The following is a 26,552-nucleotide window of genomic DNA, read 5'->3' as shown; positions in this document are numbered from 1 at the left end:
CCATTTCATGGGTTGCATTTTCTCTTTGTTGATTATGTCATTTAGCCTATTACAATTAAAAAAAATTTTTTTAAGATTTTATTTATTCATGTGAGAGACAGAGATCACAAGTAGGCAGAGAGGCAGGCAGAGAGAGAGAGGAGAAAGCAGGCTCCCCGAGGAGTGAAGAGCCCGATGTGGGGCTCGATCCCAGGACCCTGGGATCATGACCTGAGCCGAAGGCAGAGGCTTTAACCCACTGAGCCACCCAGGCACCCCTAAAAAAAATTTTTTTTTTAAAGATTTTATTTATTTATTTGACAGAGAGAGATCACAAGTAGACGGAGAGGCAGGCAGAGAGAGAGAGAGAGAAGGAAGCAGGCTCCCTGCTGAGCCACCCAGGCGCCCACCCCTAAAAAATTTTTAAATAAAATTTAAATCAGACACTTCTGTGGGGAGGAGCTAAGAATTTCTGCAGCCCACTCAGCTCTACTCTCCTTCCCCATACCCCCACTGAGAAGGGTTCAGAGAATGTAGATACTTCAGTTCTCTTACTTTCTCTTTCACATGAGCCTCCAAGAATCTATTCACCTCCATGGAGCAGACAGTATGGAGGCATGGGAAAAAAGACATATGTAACCGGATATTTATTAAAATAAATATACAATTTCTAGTGCTTATTATCTAAGGCACTGCAAAATGAATTCCATACCCCATGTATAGGAGGATCTTAAAGTTCTCTCCTTGAAGGTGGAATAATTTTATGAACTTTTTTTTAACCATAAAGTTGAGCTGGTCTATATCAAGAAATGCCTTTTTTTTTCCCAGTTTTAAACTTAACACTAATGACCTGCTGTAATATCTAGAATATATGAAATTAAGCATGATAAGTAAACTGAAGAGGAGATGGTGGCATACTTTTAGCAGAATTCCCCTCTGCAAATGTAGGAAAACTGTGTATCTGCTGAATGTACACAACTAATGAGATTTCATTTCTTTCTAAAGCACTCAGTTCAACATATTTGTTGCCTAACTTCCAATTTATATATTTTGGTGGGCTTTTATTAATCAACTTTCACAATATATCCAGGATGGAGAAAGTTCCCTAGATCTTGATTAAAAGAGACAGGAAACACATAAAAGTTAAGCAGTTGCACAAGGGTTAAGAAGTAAGTTAGTAGGGGTGCCTGAGTAGCTCAGTGGGTTAAGCCTCTGCCTACAGCTCAGGTCATGATCTCAGGGTCCTGGGATCAAGCCCTGAATCAGGCTCTCTGCTCAGCAGGGAGCCTGCTTCCCCCCCATCTCTCTCTGTCTGCCTCTCTGCCTACTTGTGATCGATCTCTGTCTGTCAAATAAATAAATAAAATCTTTAAAAAAAGAGAGAGAGAGAGAGAAGTTAGTAGAACTTTATTTAAGTAATCTCTACATCCAATGTGGGGCTTGAACTCACAACCCCGAGATCAAGAGTCACACACTCCGCTAACTGAGCTAGCCAGGCACCCAGTAGAACAACTTTAGAAAGAAATTCAAGAAATCGATTGGGCGGTGATTGGTGGGGATGCCTGTGTGGCTCACTTGGTTAAGCATCTGCCTTTGGTTCAGGTGATGATCTCAGGGCTCTAGGATCGTCTGCCACATTGGGCTCCTTGCTTGGCAGGAACTCTGCTTCTCCCTCTGCCTGCTGCTTCCCCTGCTTGTTTTCTCTCTGACAAATAAATAAAATCTTTAAAAAAAAAAGGAATTGATTTTGGGGTTCACCCACTGGACCACACCACCTCCAAGTAAACTGGAGAAAATAACACTCTAAATTGAAAGTCACAGACACTAAGGAACAGGATATTTTTAGGTGTCAAGAGGTCTTTATTGAAATAATAGCACAGTTACACTTCTAATATCCTTTCCACTTGTATACAATAGATTAAAAATGCTTGCTACATACAGTGCACAGACAGTTCAATAATTAGAACCAACTCAACAGCATTTGAAATAAATAAACTAGCCTATTTAATAATTTAAAGTAAAATTACTGTACAATATGAAAATAAAGATACATAAATGTTAGGATCTACAATGCCATAGGAATAAAATCATTATTCTGCATTACACAAAACAGTGCAAGAAACAAATCCAAATAAGCTTTTGGAGTGCAAAGTTTAAATTTTTCCATTTTAAATTATCATGCAGACATAGCATTTCAAACCATGCTATAGTCTATGGCAAAGTTTTTAATTTTTAAGAGGAAAAACACTAGCCAGTAAATTTACTGTACCATCAAGTGCTGCATCACATAACGCCACTGCTCTGCTTCTACAGTACAGTTTAGAAGGGAGGTATCTTGTTGCATTCAAAAAATTGAAATTAACAAGTTTCTGAAGCAAACATATTTACCTTTCAATCCTGAAACAAAATAATGTGACAAGATAGTAATTATATCCCTGGGTTTAAGAAAAAAGAAAAGGCCAATACCACATCATGAACTAAGAAGCAGTTTTCCATCCATCTTTAAACTCCATAATGATCCTTAGCGAAAATAACCATATAACTTCTGACATGTAAAATTCTGACCTCTAGCCGACAAGTGAGATAATATCATGGGAGTGTGAGAAAAGTAATTTCCGAACACCTATGTTTAATCTGTGTAGAACTTGGTTGCATTACATGTAATAATATGCTTAAAGTATAGTTCAATTTCAATGTGCATATAAAACTGTTATTTAGGCAAAGACCAAGGAATGCATTTAATACTAAACCGTAAACACATCATCCACCTTGATGTGGAGTGCACACTGACAACATAAGAGCTCTTCCGCAGGCTTTGGCAACAAGACTACATATAGCAGGTCACAGCAGCACGAGCTCACATGGAAGACTGAAAGCACTGCAGAATACCACCACCAGACGCTTCCTATCAAAGGGATACATGGTAATAAGGGGCCTCCTCGTGCTAAGCCACTTTCCGATCAGTCTACGTTCTTCAGATTTATAATTTTCACAACTCAGTAGTCTGAAGTCTCTGTGCTTTCACTGCATAGATTGACACTGGGTGTACTCTAGCCATTATAAGTCCAGAGGGTTACAGTTCTGTCTGCAGAGGATGACAGGAAGGAAAGATCCTGGGTGTGCCATCGGCACTGAATCACTTTGTCCTTGTGCTCCCCCACCACCATGATAGGAAGCTGTTTAGTGAGATCCCCTAAATGGAAAAGAGAGAGACACTGATTTACAGTACAAAATAAGTATATGTCTAGATTTCACAGACTTCCCACAACTTGAAGGCATTACAGTATACAAAGTCCTAAACTACATTAATACAGTTAAAGGTTTAAACAGGGATAAATTCTTTTTATACCTATGTTAAGCAGTATTCGGTAAAATATACACAGCAACATATGACACAGCTGCCACTCTCTCCTTGATTTCTCTCTGACTTTGGTGCCACCATACCTTTGTCTCCTTTGCTGGTTTGCTGCTCCTGTCCCAGGAGGCAGCCTTTGGGTTTCCTGTTCCCTTTACACCCACTTCCTATGAAATTTCATCTAGTACCTTGGTACCATGGCCATTTGTGTACTTAGGACTCACACATTTCACCTCCATCCTTGACTTCTCACCTGAACTCCCGAATAGTATCCAAAGAGCCATTCCATAGCCATTCCATATCCCACTGGATTGCCTGATAGTCATCTTTATTTGTTTAAACCAAACTTGATTTTCTTGCCCAAACCTGTTCCTCCAGTTAATGGCACCATCTGGTTGCTCATGCCAAAAGCCGAGGAATCAGTATTCCTCTCCCCATATTTAATCTAAACAAATTAAAATATATCCCAAATTCAGTCACTACTTTCCACCTCCACCTCTACCACCCTAGTCTAAGCTACCATCAGCCCTCACCTGAACTGTTCCAACTGCCTGATATTCACACATATATTCCATTCTCCCTACATAACTCAAAATTACCTTTTAAACAGACATCAGAAGATACCAGATCGCTCCATTTTAAATATTCTCCTGCCTCTGGTTTATTCTTGTCTCTCTCTCCCTTAGTTCTCTAAGTCCCAGAGACATTGGGTTCTTGCAGTGTCATGAACATGCTGAATTCACTCATGCCTCAGCACGTCCTGGCCTGGCTTGTGCCTTCTTATCATTCAAGTCTCTACACAAATGGCACTTCCGTAAAGAGACCTACTCGAGCCTACCTAAAATAGCCTTCTCCATCCACACAGTCACTCTCTCCCACCCTTGCTAATTTTCTTTTTAAAGATTTTATTTATTTGACAGAGATCACAAGTAGGCAGAGAGGCAGGCAGAGAGAGAGGAAGGGAAGCAGGCTCCTTGCTGAGCAGAGAACCCGACGCGGGGCTCGATCCCAGGACCCCGGGATTCCATCTTTTGGCTATTATAAGTAATGACAATATGAACAAGGATACACAAATATCTCTTTGAGACCTTGCTTTCAATTCTTTTGGATCTATATCTAGAAGTGGAATTGCTGGCTTGTATGGTATTGTTAGTTTTTTGAGGAACCACCATACTGTTTTTCATAGTAGCTGCATCACTTTACATTCTCACCAACCACGCACACAGGACTTAATTTCTCCATATCCTTATCTACACTTACTACTTTATATTATTATTATTGTTTTTTATAGTAACCATTTCCCCAATGATTAATGATATTGATCATCTTTTTGTATGTTTTTTGGCTATTTTACACTAAGTTTTTTAAAGTAGAAGCAAATAGGAGAACATAAAGTATATTTTAACATCTGTCATCACTGAACTCAAAATGATTTAGTGTAGTAAATGTTTATTCTTTCAAATATTTTATTTTATTTAAAGATTTTTTATTTATTTATTTGACAGAGATCACAAGTAGGCATAGAGAGGAGGAAGCAGGCTCCCCCTGAGCAGAGAGTCCGATGCAGGGCTCCATCCCAGGACCCCGGGATCATGACCTGAGCCGAAGGCAGAAGTTTTAACCCACTGAGTCACCAAGGCACCCCTCAAATATTTTAAAATTACTTAATAAAATAAGACTATTTACTTGATTTAATAATTTGCTACAATTCACACCAATACAGTAGCAGTAATTTGTTCAGTAAGTACTATAAAACTAAAATTTGAAAATGTTACAAAATTGATTATACCAGATTAACAACAATAACAAAAAGATCTAAATATTCATAAAAATCCAAGAAGACAGCACAGGCAGTAATTTTTCTCACACTGGTAGTGGCAATATTTTTTTAGATATGTCTTCTAAGGCAAAGGAAACAAACTACTGGACTACATCAAAATAAAAAGCTTTTGCACAGGAAAGGAAACAATCAACAAAACAAAAAGACGACCTACGCAATGGGAGAAGATATTTGCAAATGACATATCTGGTAAAGGATTACTATCCAAAATACATAAAAAATATACACAACTGGGGCGCCTGGGTGGCTCAGTGGGTTAAGCCGCTGCCTTCGGCTCAGGTCATGATCCCAGGTCCTGGGTTCGAGCCCCCCATCGGGCTTTCTGCTCAGCAGGGAGCCTGCTTCCTCCTCTCTCTCTGCCTGCCTCTCTGCTTACTTGTGATTTCTCTCTGTCAAATAAATAAAATCTTTAAAAATATATATATACACAACTGAACACCAAAAAGCCAAATAAGCCAATTAAAAATGGGCAGATGACATGAATAGACATCCAGACAGCCAACAGACACATGAAAAGACGCTCAACATCACTAACCGTCAGGGAATTGCAAATCAAAACCACAATGAGATATCACCTCACTCCTGCCAGAATGGTAAATAAAAAACACAAGATAAAAAAGGTGTTGGTGAAGATCTGTAGAAAAAGGAAGGGAACCCTTGTGTACTGTTGCTGGGAATGCAAACTGGTATAGCCACTGTGGAAAACAGAATGGAGGTTCATCAAAAAATTAAAAATAGGATTACCATATGACCTAGTAATTCCAATACTGGGTATTTACCCAAAGAATTAAAAAACACTAATTCAAAAAGATACATGAATCATTATCTTTATTGTAGCATTATTTACAATAGCCATGATGTGGAAGCAATCCAAATATCCATCAGTAGATGAACAGATAAATAAGATGTGGTATACACACACATACACACAAATAATGAAATATTAACAAATATACATGATGGAATATTAGCCATAAAAAAGAATGCAATCTTGCCATTTGCATCCATCCAAGATGGATGGAGGGTATAATGCTAAGTGAAAGAAATCAGTCAGAGAAAGACATATACCATATGATTTCACTCATAAGTGAAATTTAAGAAACTAAACAAAGAAAAAAAGAGACAAACCAAAAAACCAGACTCTTAACTATAGAGAACAAACAGGTTACCAGAGGGGAAGTAGGTGGGGGGATGGGTGAAACAGGTGAAAGGGATTAAGAATACAATTATCTTGGGCGCCTGGGTGGCTCAGTTGGTTGAGCGACTGCCTTAGGCTCAGGTCATGATCCCGGACTTCCAGGATCGAGTCCCACATCAGGCTCCCAGCTCCTTGGGGAGTCTGCTTCTCCCTCTGACCTTCTCCTCTCTCATGCTCTCACTCATTCTCTCTCAAATAAATAAATAAAATTAAAAAAAAAAAGAATAATCTTTTTTAATTTTTTTCAAGATTTTATTTATTTATTTGACAGACAGAGATCACAAGTGGGCAGAAAGGCAGGCAGAGAGAGAGAGGGAAGCAGGCTCCCTGCTGAGCAGAGAGCCTGATGCGGGACATGATGCGGGACTCGATGGGGGCTCCATCCCAGGATCCTGGGATCATGACCTGAGCCGAAGGCAGAGGCTTTAACCACTGAGCCATCCAGGCACCCCAAGAATACAATTATCTTGATGACCACTAGATGATGTATAGAATTGTTGAATCACTATGTTGTATACCTGAAACCAATATAACACGTACACTAATTATACTGGAATTTAGAAAATAAGTTTTAAAAAAGTTATATGTTGGGACGCCTGGGTGGCTCAGTTGGTTAAGCCGATGTCTTCGGCTCAGGTCATGATCCCAGGGTCCTGGGATTGAGTCCTGCATCGTGCTCCTTGCTGGGCAGGGAGCCTGCTTCTCTCTCTGCCTCTACCTGCTTGTGCGTGCGTGCTCTCTCTCTCTCTCTGACAAATAATAAAAAAGTTATATGTGAATTAAAAAAAAAAAAAGGCGAGATCCCAAATAGAATAAGAGAGACTACAAAAAAGAAAAGAGGTCAATCTCCCTCACCTTGTAGGTCTGTCACCTTTATTTTCATATCATAGGATCCTGTTAGCAAGTAGTGAGCTCCAGGAGAGAATCGAACAGAGCGAACATCACTGGAATGAGGGTGATAACTTTGTACCATTCTTCCTCCTCTTATGTCATATAACATGCAGCTAGAATCTTCTTGTCCTGTGGCTAAGAGACGGCCACTGGGATCTACAGCTACAGATGCCACTGCACTGCCTGTATAAAAGAAAGAATAAAAGTTTCATATGGAAAAATCAATACAGCTCAACTACAACAGCTAATTATGTTCACTGAACCACACACTAAAGATTTAATGTAGCTTATCCAAACTGAAAGAAAAATCCAAATTAATATTCAACCAATAAACACTTACATCCTTTTTAGAGACAAAGTATGAAGCAAGATACTATGAGAATGAGAAAGGTTGGTTTTTTGGTCACTTGGGAGAACCCCCTGGAATGCCGTTACTTAGAGTGCAATAGTGCAATAGGTGAGCCACTTTTTAAGTGTCAGAAAACTCCCACAAGCTTACAGTCTAGTTAGGGGAACAAGAAATTAAACAACAAAATGTGTTTTAGGACACAGTGTAGGAAATGTGTCTAATCAACACCAATAACTGCCAGTGGAAACTAGATGAAAATAAGTGCTGAGTCTACTCGCTGCAGCCCTGAATCTAGACGGTGCATTTTTTTTTTTAATTTTTATTTTTTTCAGCATAACAGTATTCATTATTTTTGCACCACACCCAGTGCTCCATGCAATCCGTGCCCTCTACAATACCCACCACCTGGTGCCCCCAACCTCCCATCCCCCACCCCTTCAAAATTCTCAGATCGTTTTTCAGAGTCCATAGTCTCTCATGGTTCACCTCCCCTTCCAATTTCCCTCAACTCCCTTCTCCTCTCCATCTCCCCTTGTCCTCCATGCTATTTGTTATGCTCCACGAATAAGTGAAACCATATGATAAATGACTCTCTCTGCTTGACTTATTTCACTCAGCATAATCTCTTCCAGTCCCTAGACGGTGCATTTTTAATGAGGGCAATAATGTCCGCCCAGGGGGTTGCAAAATGGTTCTCAGGGATGAAAAAGTCTTGAACATTAACAATAATTTGTAGCCCTCCAAAGTTTAACCCCACCCAATAAAATCTTATTCCTAGTGTTTAATTTCTCTGGTTAGGAAAAAATTTAATTTCGTTTCTCTCCTTGCATGGAGAGAAACAATAATGAAAATAAAATTGAAGAACACTGCTCTGGTCATGGTCAAGAGTCTGCACTTTAAGCTAGGAGCAATCAAAAGGCACTGAAGTACTGTGAGCAAGGTATGGTGGGCTCTGGCTGTTGTGCGGACCATGGCCTGAAGGGGGAAAGTGGGAATGCAGAGACAGTAAGGAAGCTGTGCAGCAGTTTAGCTGAGAGGTGGTGGTGGTTTATCCGAGAGTGGTGGCAGTACAAATGGAAAGTAGTAGAGGGATTTAAGATAAATTCTGGAGGCTAAAACAATACATTTTGCTTATTAATTGGTTATTGGAGGAAAGGAGAGAAAGACAGATCCAGGGAGACTCTTTCTGGCATGAACAATGGGTGGTAGTAGCACTTAGGTGAGGAGGTCTGGGGCAGTTTGTTTGAGAAGTCATAACTCAGTAGTTTAAGACATGTTAAGTTTGACATATCCTTTAAGATATCCAAAAGGAGGGCGCCTGGGTGGCTCAGTGGGTTAAGCCTCTGCCTTCGGCTCAGGTCATGATCTCAGGGTCCTGGGATCGAGTCCTGCATCAGGCTCTCTACTCAACAGGGAGCCTGCTTCCTCCTCTCTCTCTGCCTGGCTCTCTGCCTACTTGTGATCTCTGTCAAATAAACAAATAAAATCTTAAAAAAAAAAAAAAGATATCCAAAAGGACATGTCAAGTAAGTGGATTAGAAATATGAGCCTGGCATGTAAAACAGGTTTGGGCTAGAGATAAAGATTTAAGGTCAGTATAGGAATTATACTTAAAGCTGGAGATAGAAATACTCATGGAGAGAAAGGAAGAAGACAGGAGTCCTAGGGAATACCAAAATTTAAAGATTGAACAGAGGAGGAAGAACCAACAAAGTAGTTATACAGGAAGGTAAAAGGAGAGTGAAAAGCCCAAAAGAAAAGAGGCGGGAATCAACTTACATGTCACGAAAGCTGAAGTAAAATAAGGATTTAAAAGTGATTTTGACAGCATGAAATTATTGGTGACCTTGAAAAAAGGTAGCTTTTTAAAAAATATTTTATTTATTTGACAGAGAGCAGAGAACATAAGTAAACAGAGCAACAGGCAGAGGGACAGGGAGAAGCAGATTCCCCACCAAGCAGGGAGCCCGATGTGGGGCTTGATCCCAGGACCCTGAAACTATGACCTGAGCCAAAGGCAGATACTTAAGTGACTGAGCCACCCAGGTGCCCCCCAAAAGGTAGCTTTTGTTGGAGTAGATGTAGCAGGAGATAGATTGGAATAGGTTGAAGACTAAAGATGAGAAAATGGAAACAGCATATGTAATAGGACTTCTGAGAACTCTGGGTAAGAAAGAGAGCAAGAAATTAAGGTAAGAGATGTGAAGGGGATAAGGAGGTCAAAAGAGGAACTTTGGGGCATTTCCAATTCTAGGACATTTTTGTATATCTATGGTAGAGAAGAAAAGAAGGGCAGATACAGTAGAGAGCGAGACAATGCTGCAAGAGAAAGGATTTGTCCAAAAAGTTTAAGTCTCTGAAAAGGAGAGAAAAGGGGCTGAAAATAATTTAGACAACTGGGGAGAGTTTGGAGGTAAGTCAGTGATAAGGGTATAGAAACTAAGCAAGCAAGCAAACAAAGAAACAACCCCAATTATTAACACCAAGAAAAACAAGAAGATATGAAAGAAAAGGGAAAAAAAAGATATGAATAGCACTATAAGTGCTAAAACAATGTAAGGAATAAATACTGATATATCCAAAAATGGTACAACTATATTGAAAGGACAGGAGTTAGAAGCATGTGAGGGGATGAGGAAAAGTGTGAATTGGAAAGGGATATAAAAAATCTTCATCTTTTACAGTGGTAAGAGAATAAATAATCCTAAAAAAAAACTATAATTGGAGGCATGTTATTTAGAAATATGAAAATAAGGGGCACCTGGCTGGCTCAGTTGGTGGAGCATGTGCTTTTTTTTTTTTTTATTTGACAGAGAGAGATCACAAGTAGATGGAGAGGCAGGCAGAGAGAGAGAGAGAGAGAGAGAGGGAAGCAGGCTCCCTGCTGAGCAGAGAGCCCAATGCGGGACTCGATCCCAGGACTCTGAGATCATGACCTGAGCCGAAGGCAGCGGCCCAACCCACTGAGCCACCCAGGCGCCCCGAGCATGTGATTCTTAATCTCGGGGTCTCTACACCGCATGTTGGGTGTAGAGATTACTTAACAAATAAAAGTTTTTAAAAAAGGAATATGAAGGGTGCCAGGTGGCTCAGTCATTAAGCGTCTGCCTTTGGCTCAGGTCATAATCCCAGGGTCCTGGAATGGAGCTCCACCTAGGGCTCCCTGCTCAACAGGGAGCCTGCTTCTCCCTCTCCCACTGCCTCTGCTGTGTTCCTTCTCTTGCTGTGTCTCTCTGTGTCAAATAAATAAATAAAATCTTTAAAATAAAAAAAAATGAAATATGAAAACACAACTATTACAAAAGTTAAAAATGGATGTCTTGGAGAAATGGGAAATGAGGCAGTGGCTGGAAGACGGGACAATTCTCAGGGCAATGTTTTTTTTAATCAGCCTTACTGAACTGTTTGGTTCTTTAAACCATGTTATACATTAACTCTGGTGACCATGCAAACTAAACTTTAACAAATCAATGATAACATATTCATATATAAAAATATAATTATACATGCGTGTATATTCCAGAATCAAGTTTGCTAGAACAAATTGTATCTGGTTTGAATCAAAGTACAGAAAAAGGTCCATGTAGAAATTTACAAAACAATAGAACAGATCAATGAAACTAGGTGCTGGTTTTTTGAAAAAAAAAATTAATAAAATAGATAACCTCTAGCCAGACTTCTCAAGAAAAAAATCAAGTGGGATTTATTCCTGGGTTGCAAGGGTGGTTCAGTATTCTCACATCATTCAACATGATACAGCACATCAATAAAAAAGGGATAAGAACCATATGATCATTTCAATGGACACAGAAAAAGCATCTAAGTACAATATCCATCCATGATAAAAACCGTCAACAAAGTAGGTTTTGAAGGATCATACCTCAACATAACAAGGGCCATTTATGAAAAATCTAGAGCTAACATCATCCTTAATGGTGAAAAACTGAGAGCATTTTCCCTAAAGTCAGGAACAAGACAAAGATGTCCACTCTTACCACTTTTATTCAACGTACTAGAAGTCCTAGCTACAGCAATCAGACAACAAAAAGAAATAAAAGGCATTCAAATTGTTAATGAAGATGTAAAACTTTCACTATCTACATATACACACATACATATATAAATATATATATAGAGAGAGAGAACCTCAAAGACTGAAAAACTGCTAGATAAATAAAGTCATAGGATACAAAATGTACAGAAATCTTTTGCCTTTGTATACACCAATAATGAAGCAGCAGAAACAGAAATGAAGAAAACACTCCCACTTACAACTACCCCCAAAATAGTAAGATACCTAGGAATAAACCTAACCAAAGAGGTGAAAGGTATGTGCTCTGAAAACTATGAAACACTGATGAAAGACACTGAAGATGACACAAAGAAATGGAAAGACTTTCCATGTCCATGTATTGAAAGAATATTGTTAAAATGTCTACACTACCCAGAGCAATCTACACATTTAATGCAATCACCATCAAAATACCCACAGCATTTTTCACAGAACTAAAACAAACAATTCTTTTTTTAAAAAATATTTTATTTATTTATTTGACAGAGAGATCACAAGTAGGCGGTGGGGGAGGGGAGGCTCCCCATGGAGCAGAGAGCCAGATGTGGGGCTCGATCCCAGGACCCTGAGATCATGACCTGAGCCAAAGGCAGAGGCTTAACCCACTGAGCCACCCAGGTGCTACACACACCCCCCCCTTTTTTTTTTTCAGATTTAAAACAAACAATTCTAAAATTTGTATGGAACCACAAAAGACCTCAAATAACCAAAGCAATCTTGAAAAAGACAAGCAAAGCTGGAGCATCGCGATTCTGGGCTTTAGATTATATTACAAAGCTGGGGCCCCTGGGTGGCTCAGGTAATGATCTCAGGGTCCTAGGATTGAGCCCCACATCAGGCTCTCTGCTCAGTGGGGAGCCTGCTTCCCCCTCTCTCTCTGCCTGCCTCTCTGCCTACTTGTGATCTCTCTGTCAAATAAATAAATAAAATCTTAAAAAAAATAGATTATATTACAAAGCTGTCATCATCAAAACAATATGGTATTGGCATTTTATTTTTTTATTTTTTTTTTTAAGATTTTTATTTATTTGACAGACAGATCACAAGTAGGCAGAGAGGCAGGCAGAGAGAGAGAGGAGGAGGAGGCAGGCTCCCTGCCGAGCAGAGAGCCCGATGTGAGGCTCGATCCCAGGACCCTGGGATCATGACCTGAGCCGAAGGCAGAGGCTTTAACCACTGAGCCACCCAAGTGCCCCTGGTATTGGCATTTTAAAAAAAGGCACAGGGGCACCTGGGTGGCTCAGTGGGTTAAAGCCTCTGCCTTTGGCTCAGATCATGATCCCAGGGTCCTGGGATCGAGCCCTGCATTGGGCTCTCTGCTCATCAGGGAGCCTGCTTCCTCTCTCTCTGCCTGCCTCTCTGCCTGCTTGTGATCTCTCTCAAGTAAATACATAAAATCTTTAAAAAAAAAAAAAAGGGGGGGGGGGGCGCCTGGGTGGCTCAGTGGGTTGAGCCGCTGCCTTCGGCTCAGGTCATGATCTCAGAGTCCTGGGATCGAGCCCCGCATCGGGCTCTCTGCTCAGCAGGGAGCCTGCTTCCTCCTCTCTCTCTGCCTGCCTCTCTGCCTGCTTGTGATCTCTCTGTCAAATAAATAAATAAAATCTTTAAAAAAAAAAAAAAAGGCACATAGTTCAAGAGAAAAGAAAACCCAGAAACGAACCCACAACTATATGGTCAATTAATCTTTGACATAGCAGGAAAGACTATCCAGGGGGAAAAAGAGAGTCTCCTCAACAAATGGTGTTGGGTAAATTGGACAGCAACATGCAAAAGAAAGAAACTGAATCAGTTTCTTAGACCACACACAAAAATAAATTCAAAATGGATTAAAGACCTAAATGTGAGACCACAAACCATAAAAATACTAGAAGAGAACACAGGCAGTAACTTCTTTGACATTGGCCAAAGCAGGTTTTTCTAGATGTCTTGTGAAGTGAGGGAAACAAAAGCAAAAATAAACTACTGGGACTACATCAAAATAAAAAAACATCTGCACAGCAAAGAAAACAATCAACAGAACTAAAAGACAACCCACGGGATAGGAGAAGACATTTGCAAATGATGTATCTGATAAAGGGTTAGTATCCAAAATCTATAAAGCACTTATACAACTCAACACCAAATAATCCAATTAAAAATAGGCAAAGACATGAACAGTTTCTCCAATTAAGTCATACACATGGCCAACAGACACACAAAAAGGTGTTCATCATCAATTATCATCAGGGAAATGTAAATAATGAGATATCACCTTGTAGCTGTCAGAATAGCTAAAAGCAACAACACAAGAAACAATAGTATGAAGGTTCCTCAAAAAGTTAAAGATAGAACTACCCTACAACACAGCAATTTGCACTACTAGGTGTTTACCTAAAGAATGCAAAAACAATCAAAGGAATACATTCATATAAAATGATATATTTATAGCAGCATTATTTACAATAGACAAATTATAGAAGTAGTCCTTTGGACTTCCAGTTATGTAAGGTGTCCATCGACTGATGAATGGATACACACACACACACACACACACACAATGGAATATTATTCAGCCATAAAATGAATGAAATCTTACCATTTACAATGACATGGATGGAGCCAGAAGGTATAATGCTAAGTGAAAAAAGTCAGAAAAAGACAAATACCACATGATTTCCATTCATATGTGGAATTTAAGAAACAAAATGAGCATAGGGGAGTATTATGCCTCCATCAGAAAGGATGAATACCCAACTTTTGTAGCAATATGGACGGGACTGGAAGAGATTATGCTGAGTGAAATAAGTCAAGCAGAGAGAGTCAATTATCATATGGTTTCACTTATTTGTGGAGCATAACAAATAGCATGGAGGACAAGGGGAGATGGAGAGGAGAAGGGAGTTGAGGGAAATTGGAAGGGGAGGTGAACCATGAGAGACTATGGACTCTGAAAAACAATCTGAGGGGTTTGAAGTGGCGGGGGGGGGGGGGAGGTTGGGGGAACCAGGTGGTGGGTATTAGGGCACGGATTGCATGGAGCACTGGGTGTGGTGCAAAAATAATGAATACTGTTATGCTGAAAATAAATAAAATTTTTAAAGAAATCTAAAAAAAAAATGAGCATAGGAGAACAAAAGAAAAAGAGACAAATCAAGAAGCAGATTCTTAATTACAGAGAACAAAGTGATGGTTACCACAGGGGAGGTGGGTAGGGGGATGAGTGAGATGGGTGATGGGGATTAGGAGTGCACTTATGATGAACACTGGGTGATGTATGTTAAGTGTTGAATCACTGAATTGTACACTTGAAACTGACATAACACTGCATGTTACCTAACTGGAATTATAATAAAAACTTAAAAAACCAAAAAAGAAACCCAGAGCACGGAGTGAGCCTCAAGTGAAACACACTCAGCAATATTCACTGCATTGACACCAGTCCCCAGTGAGTTGCATATTAACATGTGGCCGGTAATTTAATGGCACCTCTAGTAATAAATGAAGCATTCTTAAAATAATAAGTAAAATATTCCTGATTTTAAAAAAAGGTCTATGGAAGTCAAGAGAATAGGCAAAGCATTAAAATAAAACAAAAACATCACCAAAAAAGTAAGAATAAAAGGCAGGCATTTTCACCTGGAATAGTGCCATAGAATTGCTATTAAAAGCTACAATAAAAAAAAAAAAAAAAACTACAACAAAAGAAAAAGGATTCTAAAATAAAGACAATGGCAGGATGCTGCATCACTCTTAGATACCAGTGTCTTAAAAGGTGATAAAACACAAAGAGCAGTACTGTCCGTTCACATGGAACAATCCAAAGTATATTGTTAAGTTTAAAATGTGAGGCATGTATTATTATATGCTACCATTTCTGTGTGCATGTATACACATGTTCAAAGAAGACAGAAGATTATGATATATACAAACTTCTTGGTTATATACTTATAGATTATGTATAGAAAAATAAATAAGAAACTGGTCCCTTAGGGAAAGACACCAAGGAACAGGACTGGAAGAAAATGATTTTGTTTAATTTCAATTTCTCCACTGTGTATGTATTAAAAAATTCTTTAAAGGTCTGAATCCTAAAATAGCCCTTCTAACATGTTGTGATGAGCACTAGGTATTATACACAACTAATGAATAATTGAACACTACATCAAAAATGAATGATGTGTTGACTAACTGAACATAATAATTTAAAAAAGGAAAAAAAAGAATAAAATAAAATAGCCCTGCTAACATAATAAGTGGGGAATAATACTTAATCTCCTGGGCTTCAAGTTTCCTAAACTGAATTTTATTTTTACAAAGAAAGTAAGAGATGAATATATTTTGAAAGAATTTAAGGTAATCAATAAAATATCAAGTATCTATTTGTTTCTGTTCTTTTTTTAACATATGTGTTACAGGGGAGAGGAAGTAGGTAAGTGCAATTTACAACGTTTCTTTCTCATATAAACTCATTTAAATTCCAGAAAAACCTACCAGTTCCATGGAATGTTGTGCCAACAACACGAACACAGCTTGGTACCCGAAGATCCCAAAACCTAACAGTCTTATCTTGGGAACCAGATGCAATCATCCAGCCACTCCAGGTATAAAGTGCTAAAATATGGCCTATAAAAGATCATATACTCAGTTATTACTGTGGAACAAACAGTACTTTTCCTTAATACATTCAAAGGTAGGTACTCATTATTGGACATGGAATGATCTGGTTAATCAAATATACTGGCAGGTAGAGATTTTCCACATGTATCAAATATATTGGCAATTTTCTTTTCTTTCTTTCTTTAAGATTTTATTTATTTATTTGTGAGAAAGATGGTGAGATAGAAAAGCAGATACCCTGCTGTGCAGAGAGCCCAATGTGGGGCTAGATTCCAGGACCCTGAGATCATGACCTGAGCCGAAGGCAGACTGTTAACCGACTAAGCCACCCAGGTGACCCTATTTTGGCAATTTTCATAAAACCAAAATCCAATAAAATGCACAATATGAAAACCATACTAAGCAATCTGTTTTGTGTTTCAGTATTTCAGGATATCATAATTAGTATTGAAAAAATTTATCATCTGAAATTACAGCAAATTATGGCAAAGCAAAGGATAGTGGGGTTACAATACTGGCTTTGCAAGAGACAGACCTGAGGTCCTATCTCAGTCCTGCTATGTTTAGTTGTAAGATACTGGTCAAATCTTGTCTTTCCAAGTTTTATTTCATGTGTAAGATTGAGATAAAACTTCATGACTTACAAGGGTGTTGTGAGAATTAAGTTAAGGAATTATCTGTATAAGCAAAGGATTTAACACACCAGGGGAAATGTTATTTATCATTACTGTGTTGCTATCCAAAGTTCCCAATATAAATTTTTAAAATAAAAATTTGCTGTCTTGAAGAAGTCCCTTTTGATAAAATATACCCCATTAATGAAAATGCAGAGGGGGAAAAAGCAAAGGTTGAACAAAAAGAAAAGTAGCATCAAAGACTATCACATACCGGTATGTCCACTCAGAGCATGCAGGCCCTGTCCTCTTTGACAATCAGTTGTATAAATGTTACAATCCCCTGCTCCAGCACTTATCAAAATAGCTCCACCACTTTCTGGGCCTTCCATAAATGCCAAGTCTCTAATTGTCCCATCATGCATACTAAATTCCAGATCCGGTCCTGAAACAACAATAAGAATTTAAAAAAAAGATGCTGCTCAACTTACTATGATAATTTGAGATTGCTAAACTGCCTCAAAACTAAGCAAGAATAATTGTAGAGAGGTGTGGCTTATATTTTCATTTAGGGATTAATACTATAATCAATTTCACTTTACTGAGCAAAGAATTTGAAGTGTTTTTCTGATTTTTTTAAGATTTTATTTATTTATTTATTTATTTGTCAGAGAGAGAGAGAGAGAGAGCGCGCAAGCGAGCGAGCATAAGCAGGCAGAGTGGCAGAGGCATAGAGAGAACCAGGCTCCCCGCTGATCAAGGAGTCCGATGTGGGACTCCATCCCAGGACCCTGGGATCATGACCCAAGCCGAAGGCAGTGGCCCAACCAAATGAGCCACCCAGGCATCCCTGGGTTTTTATTTTTTAAGATTTTTTTATTTATTCACTGGACAGAGAAAGCAAGCGAGAGCATGAGCTGAGGAAAGCAGGCTCCCCAGCTGGGCAGGGAGCTCTACTCGGGGCTTGATCCCAGGACCCCAGGATCATGACCTAAGCCAAAGATAGACACTTCACCAGCTGAATTATCCATGCACCCCAGCAAAGAACTTTAAGAAATCAAAATACTGGGGTGCCTGGGTGGCTCAGTGGGTTAAAGCCTCTGCCTTCGGCTCAGGTCATGATCCCATAGTCCTGGGATCGAGCCCCACATTAGGCTCTGGCTCAGCGGGGAGCCTGCTTCACCTTCTCTCTCTCTGCCTGCCTCTCTGCCTACTTGTAATCTGTCAAATAAGTAAAATCTTCAAAAAAAAAAAATCAAAATACTGATTCGGTTATCATCATTCCTTTTTTTTTTTTTTAAGATTTTATTTGTTTATTTGACAGACAGAAATCACAAGTAGGCAGAGAGGCAGGCGGGGTGTGGGGGGGGAAGCAAGCTCCCTGCTGAGCAGAGAGCCCGATGTGGGGCTGGATTGCAGGACCCTGGGATCATGACCGGAGCCATTGTGATCATCCCTAAAACAGGGCTATACATAGTTATCTTCTTTTTCATCCCAAAGGAAATGAAAGAGAAGACAGGTACTCTAACATATTCATTAATGCACTGTTAGTATTTATTTAAAAGTTACCTTTCTAATAACAATTTTTTTTAAGATTTTATTTATTTTATTTGAAAGAGAGAGCATATGCAGGGGGAGTGGCAGAGGGAGAGAAGAAGTAGACTCTACAGTGAGCAGGGAACCTGATACAGGGCTGGATCCCAGGACCCCGAGATCATGACCTGAGCTGAAGGTACATGCTTAACGGAGTGAAACACCCAGGCATCCCTATAACAATTTTCTAATTATTAGACAACTGTAAGAACTTACTAAAAAATAATCAATCATGCCTTATGAAGGCAACTAAGCAACTATAATATAAAAAAAACTCTCCTTAAGGCTATATTCTTAGATTATACTGAAAATAATACAAAGATATATAAAAGCTACAACACTGGGAAAACATTAAGAATACACTGGTAAGCTACTGCTTACATACTTGGGACCTACCTGTTGCATTACAAGTCTCTGCATTGAAGGGCAGAACTTTGACATATTTGTCATTTGATCCTGTTGCTAATAACTGTCCACAAGGACTCCAGGCCACACAGTAAATGGATCCTTTATGATGTTTATTCCTTTTAAAACGTACCACTGGCTGCTTAGGGATGTCATGTGCACTAAAAAGAAAAATTATAGAAAGACTTTTCAATTTCTTGCTTGCTGAAAGAAATAAAATTCTATATTATTGTTGTTCTTGAGGGAGAGAGCAAAAAAGTATCAGACAACATGTCCATAACAATTTTCAAAATCTTGGAAGAAATAAAATTAAAGCAGATTTAAAATCCAAAAGTAAAATTATGAACTATTCTTAGACTAACCTAACTCTTATTTCAGACCACACAGGAAACAATATTATTTTTTTTAAAGTTCCATTTCACATATTTTTCATGGATTTTAACTCAAACACAGAAGAATGAAAAAAAAATACTAATGCTTCCAAATTCAAAAAGTTCAAAAAACATTAAACATATAATATGGAGCAATTGCTTGAGGCTGAGGGAAGGTAAGGGATGAATAAAAAATAAAGGAAGCAGAATTCTTTCTGGAGTTTCAAATCTGGCAAGGGTTGATGTCATGACTATCCACATACAGTAAGGTAGATGTAAGTGTTCTGGTCCAGTTAAAAGTACTAGGCCTTAAAGGACAGAAGAATTTTTACAGAAAAATTACGGCAGAAGAATAGCTCCAGTGAAGATAATATATAGTAGGGAAAGTGCCAGCCCAGTGTGCAGTATGGGAAACAGCCCATGGGGCTAGCAGAGAGAAGCCCAGGGCATTCTGAAGACTGAGTGGGATGGACATTGTAGCAGGTGAGGAGCTGCAGGCATGGCTGTGGAAGGTCCTGAATAACCAGGCTCCTCAAGAGTATGGCTTTTAATGGGAGTCAAACACTGGTTTGGTGGAATAATAGCATCTTTTTTTTTTTTTTAACTAACAAATAATGTATTATTAGCCCCAGGGGTAAAGGTCTGTGAATCGTCAGGCTTACACACTTCCCAGCACTCACCATAGCACATATCCTCCCCAATGTTCATAACCCAACCACCCAGAGTAATAGCATCTTATCTACACTTTAAAACACAGCCTAATATTAGGATACTAAAGATTTTATTAGATATGATAACATCAAATCTATGTAAGAAAATGTACATGTTTTTGGAGATTCATCATAAAGGGTGAAAGGACATATCAGATTTACCTTAAAATACTTTAGCAAACAAAACGGATGAAGCAAATGTGACAAAAATCTTGACAATTACTTTATTTCACTGTACTAATCTCTACTTTGGCATATGTTTGAAAAGTTCCATAATTAAAAACAGAAAAAGAAGACTGATAAATTACCAATACCTAGAAGGTGCTTAATACTGACCTAGAAAATAGATCATATCAAGATTCTTTTTAGTTGCATATATAATTCATGGCCTAATCAAAACGGACAAAAATTTATAAAATTAGTCAATAATTCTTGTGTATATTTCTTAAGCATTGAAAATAAAAATTTAAAGACTTAATAAAAGAAAAAGAAATAAAAACTGAATGCTACCAAATGGCAATTCTGAAAAAGGAACCGATATATCTAAATTAAAAACTAAAGCAAGAATGATAGTACAAACCACCTATCCTTACCTTGGATCAATTACTTCCGGGTAGGCACATACTCTCAGAGTTTTTGAATTTGAACCTACAGCATATAAACCACCACCTGGATGAAAAGCCACTGCTCTAACAGCTTGTGTGTCTTCTAGGGTATTAATACAAACAAACTGCTTTTTTGATTTATCATCCTGTGGAAAGAATAAATATGAAAGTCATTTTAGGAAAAAAGTGAATTTGAAAGAATTCATCTGTAGCCTATTTTACATTCATTTGAATTGTATCATTCATTTTATCACTTCACGTTAACTACCTATAATCACATATTCTTTTAAATGGCAAATTCAAATTAACCCAAATTTTTCTGCTTTCTGCTCATTGCTGAACTAAGTTCAGAAAGCTCATAAACATTCAAAGCTTTCTTTGCTTACTATGACAAAACATAAAACTATGCATTCTCACATAAAGTTATCTTTAACTATTAAGGAAAAAATAGCCCAGGGGTGCCTGGGTGGCTCAGTGGGTTAAGCCTCTGTTTTCTGCTCAGGTCATGATCCCAGGGTCCTGGGATAGAACCCGTATCGGGCTCTCTGCTCGGCAGGAAGCCTGCTTCCCCCTCTCTCTCTGTCTGCCTCTCTGCCTACTTATGATCTGTCAAATAAATAAATAAAATCTTTTAAAAAAAAAATAGCTCACGTATATAACTTTTATAAAATTAACAGAATATCATTTCTGTTTCTAAAAGTAGGAAGTATAAGACTATTAATCAATCCACTTCCTTTTGGGTGGTGGGGGGGATAGTTTACCATTATCTCCAGCAATGAATACTTCAATATTTCGAACTGAAATTGTAAAATACTCTTTTAAAATTATAAAAATGATTTTAATCAGAACACTAAATTTGAATCTCATTTTAATTTTAAATTGTCAACCTATCTGGCCTCTTCTGAGAAAGGCAAGTTGAAGCAGTTCTATATAAGTTTTGATGGCTCTTGCTATTAATATCATTTGTAACTACCTTGCTACCCTGACCACAAGGGACTGAACCTGGAACAGGGACCTCTAGACTGGGTGTAGTCAATAAACCTAACCAAATCCTGCCTTCAGGAAGTATAAATGTCAAGTACACACACAAAGGTAAGTCACTTCAGCTCTATATCAACAAAGAGTTTATTATGCCTCTCCCTACACAAAATTTTATCTATTCATGCAATAAATACATCCTCATGGGGAATAGGGGGAAAACCTGGTGGGTCATACTATGTCTCTCTTAGGTAATTGAATTGAGTTCTTTTATTACTCATTTGAATTTATTTGGTTAGAAATGCTACATTTTCCATTAACCCACATGTAAGAAATTTGCCAAATGAACAGCGGAGATAGATAAGAGAAAAAGAGAGGTAAATGACTGATTAAATGGCCTATGGCACACTAATAATCATTATTAAGGGTTACTTTAGAACAGATATGGCAGAGCCATCAATTAACTTTATTTGCTCTTCTTCAGTGTGTTTAAATATTTTAAGAAACTTGTTGCTATTTTTAAAATAGATTTCACATAAAAAAATCTACATTCTTCTAATTTCTTGAAAATCAAAAGAACTGGAAACACTAGATAAGCATATTTCTTTGCGCAAGGGACAAATACTCTTATGTGCTTATCACAATAGTCAACTTTATTCATTTATGTTACCTGTCTGGTTCCATCAGCGTCTGATATAATGGCTTTGTTTATGGGATTAAAGTTTGAACTCAAGAAAATAAGATAGCTGTATAGTAGTTTAGGGAAGAATGTCTGGTTCCAAAGCAAAAAACAGCTGCATTGATGAGAAGCCCAAAAGAAATACCAATAATATCTAAACAAATTAACCATAGGGTCTTCAGAGAGTAGTGCACAGCCGCAACTCATGAGCCAAGATTGCTATTATAAGCATTATAAGCTTCCATTTATCCAGTGAAAGCTCAACTACCTTGCAACAAATAACATCATTTATAATAATGATTATTTCTAAAAATGGTTTTCTATGAATTGAGAATTCCTTAGTAATATCTGCAGGTATATATAAAAATAATAATAAACCTCCTTCCCCAAAGCATTACCTCTTCCCCTCTTGACCTTGACAGATTCCCTGAAGAATCTCCAAGAGCTGGCTTAATGACTGAATGATCTGATGAGCTGTGTGAATAGAAATTCAAAGTTTACTCTGAATAAAACAAAAATCATATTTATCTTTCAACCTTATTTATTTATTTATTTATTTATTTATATTTTGGGGGGGGGGGGGCAAATGACTCACACTGACCCCAGTCAAAGTAACTCTCTGAAACCATTTATTAAGAGACTCTGGGATTCAGTGACACCATACACAGTTATAAGGAGCAAGTGAGAAGCCATTCTGGAAAGGAGATTAAGTTAAAGTCTACATATTCTAGAGTGAGATGTCACGAAGCTTTCCCCTGCTGAGTTCTAGAATCCTGAATGCTATATTTAAATGTCACCCCAGGCAGGAACTTGGATTGCTCTTTAGGAAAATTATCTGGTCCAAGACAAAAGATTAACAGGAAGTGACATTTGAAAATCTTCAATAAAACAATGTTTCCCCTTAATCACTTTTTGTCATGTAGACAGATCCATCTATATACATAGCCTTCCTTCCAATCAGCTTTTTTTTTCTTTATGCCTCACTCTTTACAGATAGTCAAAGATTTCCAGATACTTGAAGAAAGCCTCCTAGATAAAAGCCAAAGACTAAAACAGAAAAAGTGGGGTGCCTGGGTGGCTCAGTTGGTTAAGTGTCTTTGGATCAGGTCATGATCTCAAGGTCCTGGGATCAAGCTTCAAGTCAGGCTCTGTGCTTAGTGAGGAGTCTGTTCCTTCCTCTGTCCCTCTCCCTGCTTGTACACCTGCGAGAGTACGCTCTCTCAAATAAATAAAAAATATTTTTTAAAAACTTTTATCTATTTATTTGAGAGAGAGAAAGAAAGAGACAGAGAGAGTATAAACAGGGGGTGGGCGAGGGAGCAGGCACCCCCCTGAGCAGTGAGCCAGATGCAGGGCTCCATCCCAGGACCCAGAGATCATGACCTGAGCCAAAGGCAGATGCCCAACGATCTGAACCATCCAGGCGCCCCTCAAATGAATAAAATCTTAAAAAGAAAATATACAGAAAAAGGCATTTGGTTTGTATTTCCCTGATGATAAGTGATGTCAAGCATTTCTTCCTGTGTCTGTTGGCCATCTGTATGTCCTTGAGAAAATGTGTATGTCTTAAGCTCATTTTTAATTGAATTATTTGTTTTTGGGTGTTGAATTTTGTAAGTCCTTTACATATTTTGGATACTAACCCTTTATCAGATATATCATTTGCAAATATCTTCTCCAATTCCAAAGGTTACTTTTTAGTTTCATTGACTGTTTCCTTCCCTGTACAAAAGCTTTTCATTTTGATGAAATCCCAATGGTTTATTTTTGCTTTTGTTTCCCTTGCCTCAGGAGACTTATCTAGTAAGAGGTTGCTATAGCAGATATCAAAGAGGTTGCTGCCTGTGTTCTCCTGCAGGATTTTAGTGGTTTCTTATCTCACATTTAGGTCTTTAATCCACTCTGAATTTATTTTTGTGTATGGTACAAGAAACAGGTCCAGTTCTATTCTTTTGCATGTTGCTATCCAATGTTCCCAACACCATTTGTTAAGAGACTAACCTTTTCCCCTTCGTTATTCTCTTCTGCTTTGTCAAAGATTGACTATACAGTGGGTTTATTTCTCGGTTTTCTATTCTGTTCTATTGATCTATGTATCTATTTTTATATCAGTACCATCTTGTTTTAATTGCTATGGCTTTGTGATATAACAAAACTACAATGAGGTATCACCTCACATCTGTCAATGGCTAAAAGAAACAACACAAGAAATAACAGGTGTTGCCAAGGATGTGGAGAAAGGGGGACCTTTTAGCACTTTTGGTGGGAATGTAAACTGGTACAGCCACTCTGGAAAACAGTATGAAGATCCCTCAAGAAGTTAAAAATAGAACTACCCTACAATGCAGCAACTGCCCTACTAGATATTTAACCAAAGGCGGCAAAAACGCTAATTCAAAGGGATACATGCATATAAAATAATATGTTCATAGCAGCATTACTTACAATAGCCAAATTATAGAAGTAGCCCAGGCGTCCACTGATTGGTGAATGGATAAAGAAAATGTGGTATATATACACAATGGAGTATTATTTAGCCATTAAAAAAAGAATGAAATCTTGCCATTTGCAACAACTGGATGGAGCCAGAGAGTATTATGCTACATGAAATAAATCAGTCAGAGAAAGACAAATACCATATGATTTCACTCATATGTGGAATTTAAGAAACGAAACAAATGAGCAAAGGGGAAGAAAAGAGAGAGGCAAACCAAGGAACAAACTCTAATTACAGAGAACAGACTGATGGTTACCAGAGAGGAGGTGGGTAGCATGGGGAAGGGTGAAATAGGTGATGTGGATTAAGGAGTGCACTTGTAAGGATGAGCACGGGGTGATTAAAAATTTAAAAAAAAGAACAGATGAAGAAAATACTCCTTAACTATTTCTATTGCATAAATTAACACTGTTTTCTAATGATAGCCAGATAAAAAATCTTCCCCGATTAGTGAAAACACAAATATGCAAGATGTCTTTAATTGCTGTAACTGTCAGAGCTCCCAAGAGGGTCTTGCTGCAATCATCCCAACATGCTATAAAACACCTTGTGCCCTCAAAGTCCGTGAATTAAAGTATTATTTGTTGAAAGGTACCAATGGCAAGAAAAAGGAAAATCAGGGAGAAGATAAAACTGTAAGATTTCTGAGTAAAATGACTTATAAAAAAAGAGAATCATCTTAGTGGTAGTGAGAAAGCAAAAATAAAAATAGGAGAACAAAAGCTACTAAAAAATTCAGAAGTCAATAGAAGAGAATACAGATAAATAAAGACAGATCAGAAAAATATTTGATATGTAATGATCTCCAAAAACTTTTATTTTTAAGACTCCAAAGAGAAGTTCAACTTCCTAGGTTTCCAAACATTAATAGGATGTTAATATTTCCAGGTGTTACAAAATAAAGTACTTACATTTGGTTTCCACAAGGTGATTCCTCAAGAAAAGGTATGTGATTCGTTGATCCAGGATTACGTGGGGTGCTTGTGTGAATATTTGAAGCATCATGTGTTAATCTCTGACTGGAGTCTTGGGGTGGTGTAGCAAAACTAGTTACAGAAGAATTATTAGATCCATTGCTTTTGCTCCCATTACATTGCTGGTTGAGCGCTGACACCTCACTACCAAGGCTATCCATTCCAATATTTAATTCACCAAGCTTTTGAATGGACCTAAAAAATAAAACAATGTAATTACATTAAAATGAAAACTTAATCACATTCTTAACATATAGAAGGGAGAAGCCTAGGTGGCTTGGTCAGTTAAGTGCCTGCCTTGGGCTCAGGTCATGATCTTGGGGTCCTGGGATCAAGCCCCCACTTTGCGCTCCCTGCTCAGGTGGGAGTCTGCTTCCTCCTCTCCCTCTGCACCCCCCCACTTGCGCTCTTTCTCTCACACATGCTCTTTCTCTCACAAACAAATAAAATCTTTTAAAAAATATATATGTAAGATTATAAGTTTGCGAAGGTAAATATAGGAGCATATAATAAATAAATGGTAAGTTCAGTACTAAAGTTACCATCATTGCCTTAAGACATAACTAAGATACTGAAAGATCCAAATTTTCCTACAGTATCTCCAGTGTAGGATACAGGTATTTTACCATAAAAAATTTAAAAAAAATTTTTCTTCTCCAGTATAGCTTTGGTTTAATTTTCAATTTGAAACAATTTCCCAAAACAGTCAACAAAAATATCACCACTATCAAAATTTCTCACCAACAATACAAAACAAGCCATTTTCACTTCATCTCTCTAGTAACATCATACCAACTAGGAAATGTATGATTAGAGCCTAGCATGGGACAAATTCTAGTGGCAATC

At 38.1% G+C, this 26,552-nt stretch overlaps 1 protein-coding gene across 13 annotated transcripts in view; it reads right to left on the bottom strand.

The window, feature by feature from the left end:
* Window positions 1-1,818: 1,818 nt before the first annotated feature.
* The window catches only part of WDR47 (WD repeat domain 47), a 63,799-nt gene continuing 39,065 nt past the window's right edge, over window positions 1,819-26,552 (bottom strand). For 10 of the 13 annotated variants that reach the window (XM_047728444.1, XM_047728446.1, XM_047728457.1 and 7 more), the window contains 8 exons: window positions 25,644-25,901; window positions 22,634-22,709; window positions 20,567-20,724; window positions 18,884-19,053; window positions 17,169-17,345; window positions 16,155-16,286; window positions 7,228-7,446; window positions 1,819-3,172 (listed from right to left, as the gene is read on the bottom strand). In XM_047728444.1, the coding sequence (XP_047584400.1) occupies window positions 3,030-3,172; window positions 7,228-7,446; window positions 16,155-16,286; window positions 17,169-17,345; window positions 18,884-19,053; window positions 20,567-20,724; window positions 22,634-22,709; window positions 25,644-25,901 (1,333 nt within the window). In that variant the 3' untranslated portion in view covers window positions 1,819-3,029. The remainder of the gene's footprint in view (window positions 3,173-7,227; window positions 7,447-16,154; window positions 16,287-17,168; window positions 17,346-18,883; window positions 19,054-20,566; window positions 20,725-22,633; window positions 22,710-25,643; window positions 25,902-26,552) is intronic. The other 3 variants (XM_047728447.1, XM_047728450.1, XM_047728451.1) reach the window with 1 other exon arrangement.

Source organism: Lutra lutra, chromosome 4 (genome assembly GCF_902655055.1).
Source record: "Lutra lutra chromosome 4, mLutLut1.2, whole genome shotgun sequence".
NCBI classification, from domain to species: Eukaryota; Metazoa; Chordata; class Mammalia; order Carnivora; family Mustelidae; genus Lutra; species Lutra lutra.
This window is presented reverse-complemented; position numbering and strand designations above follow the sequence as displayed.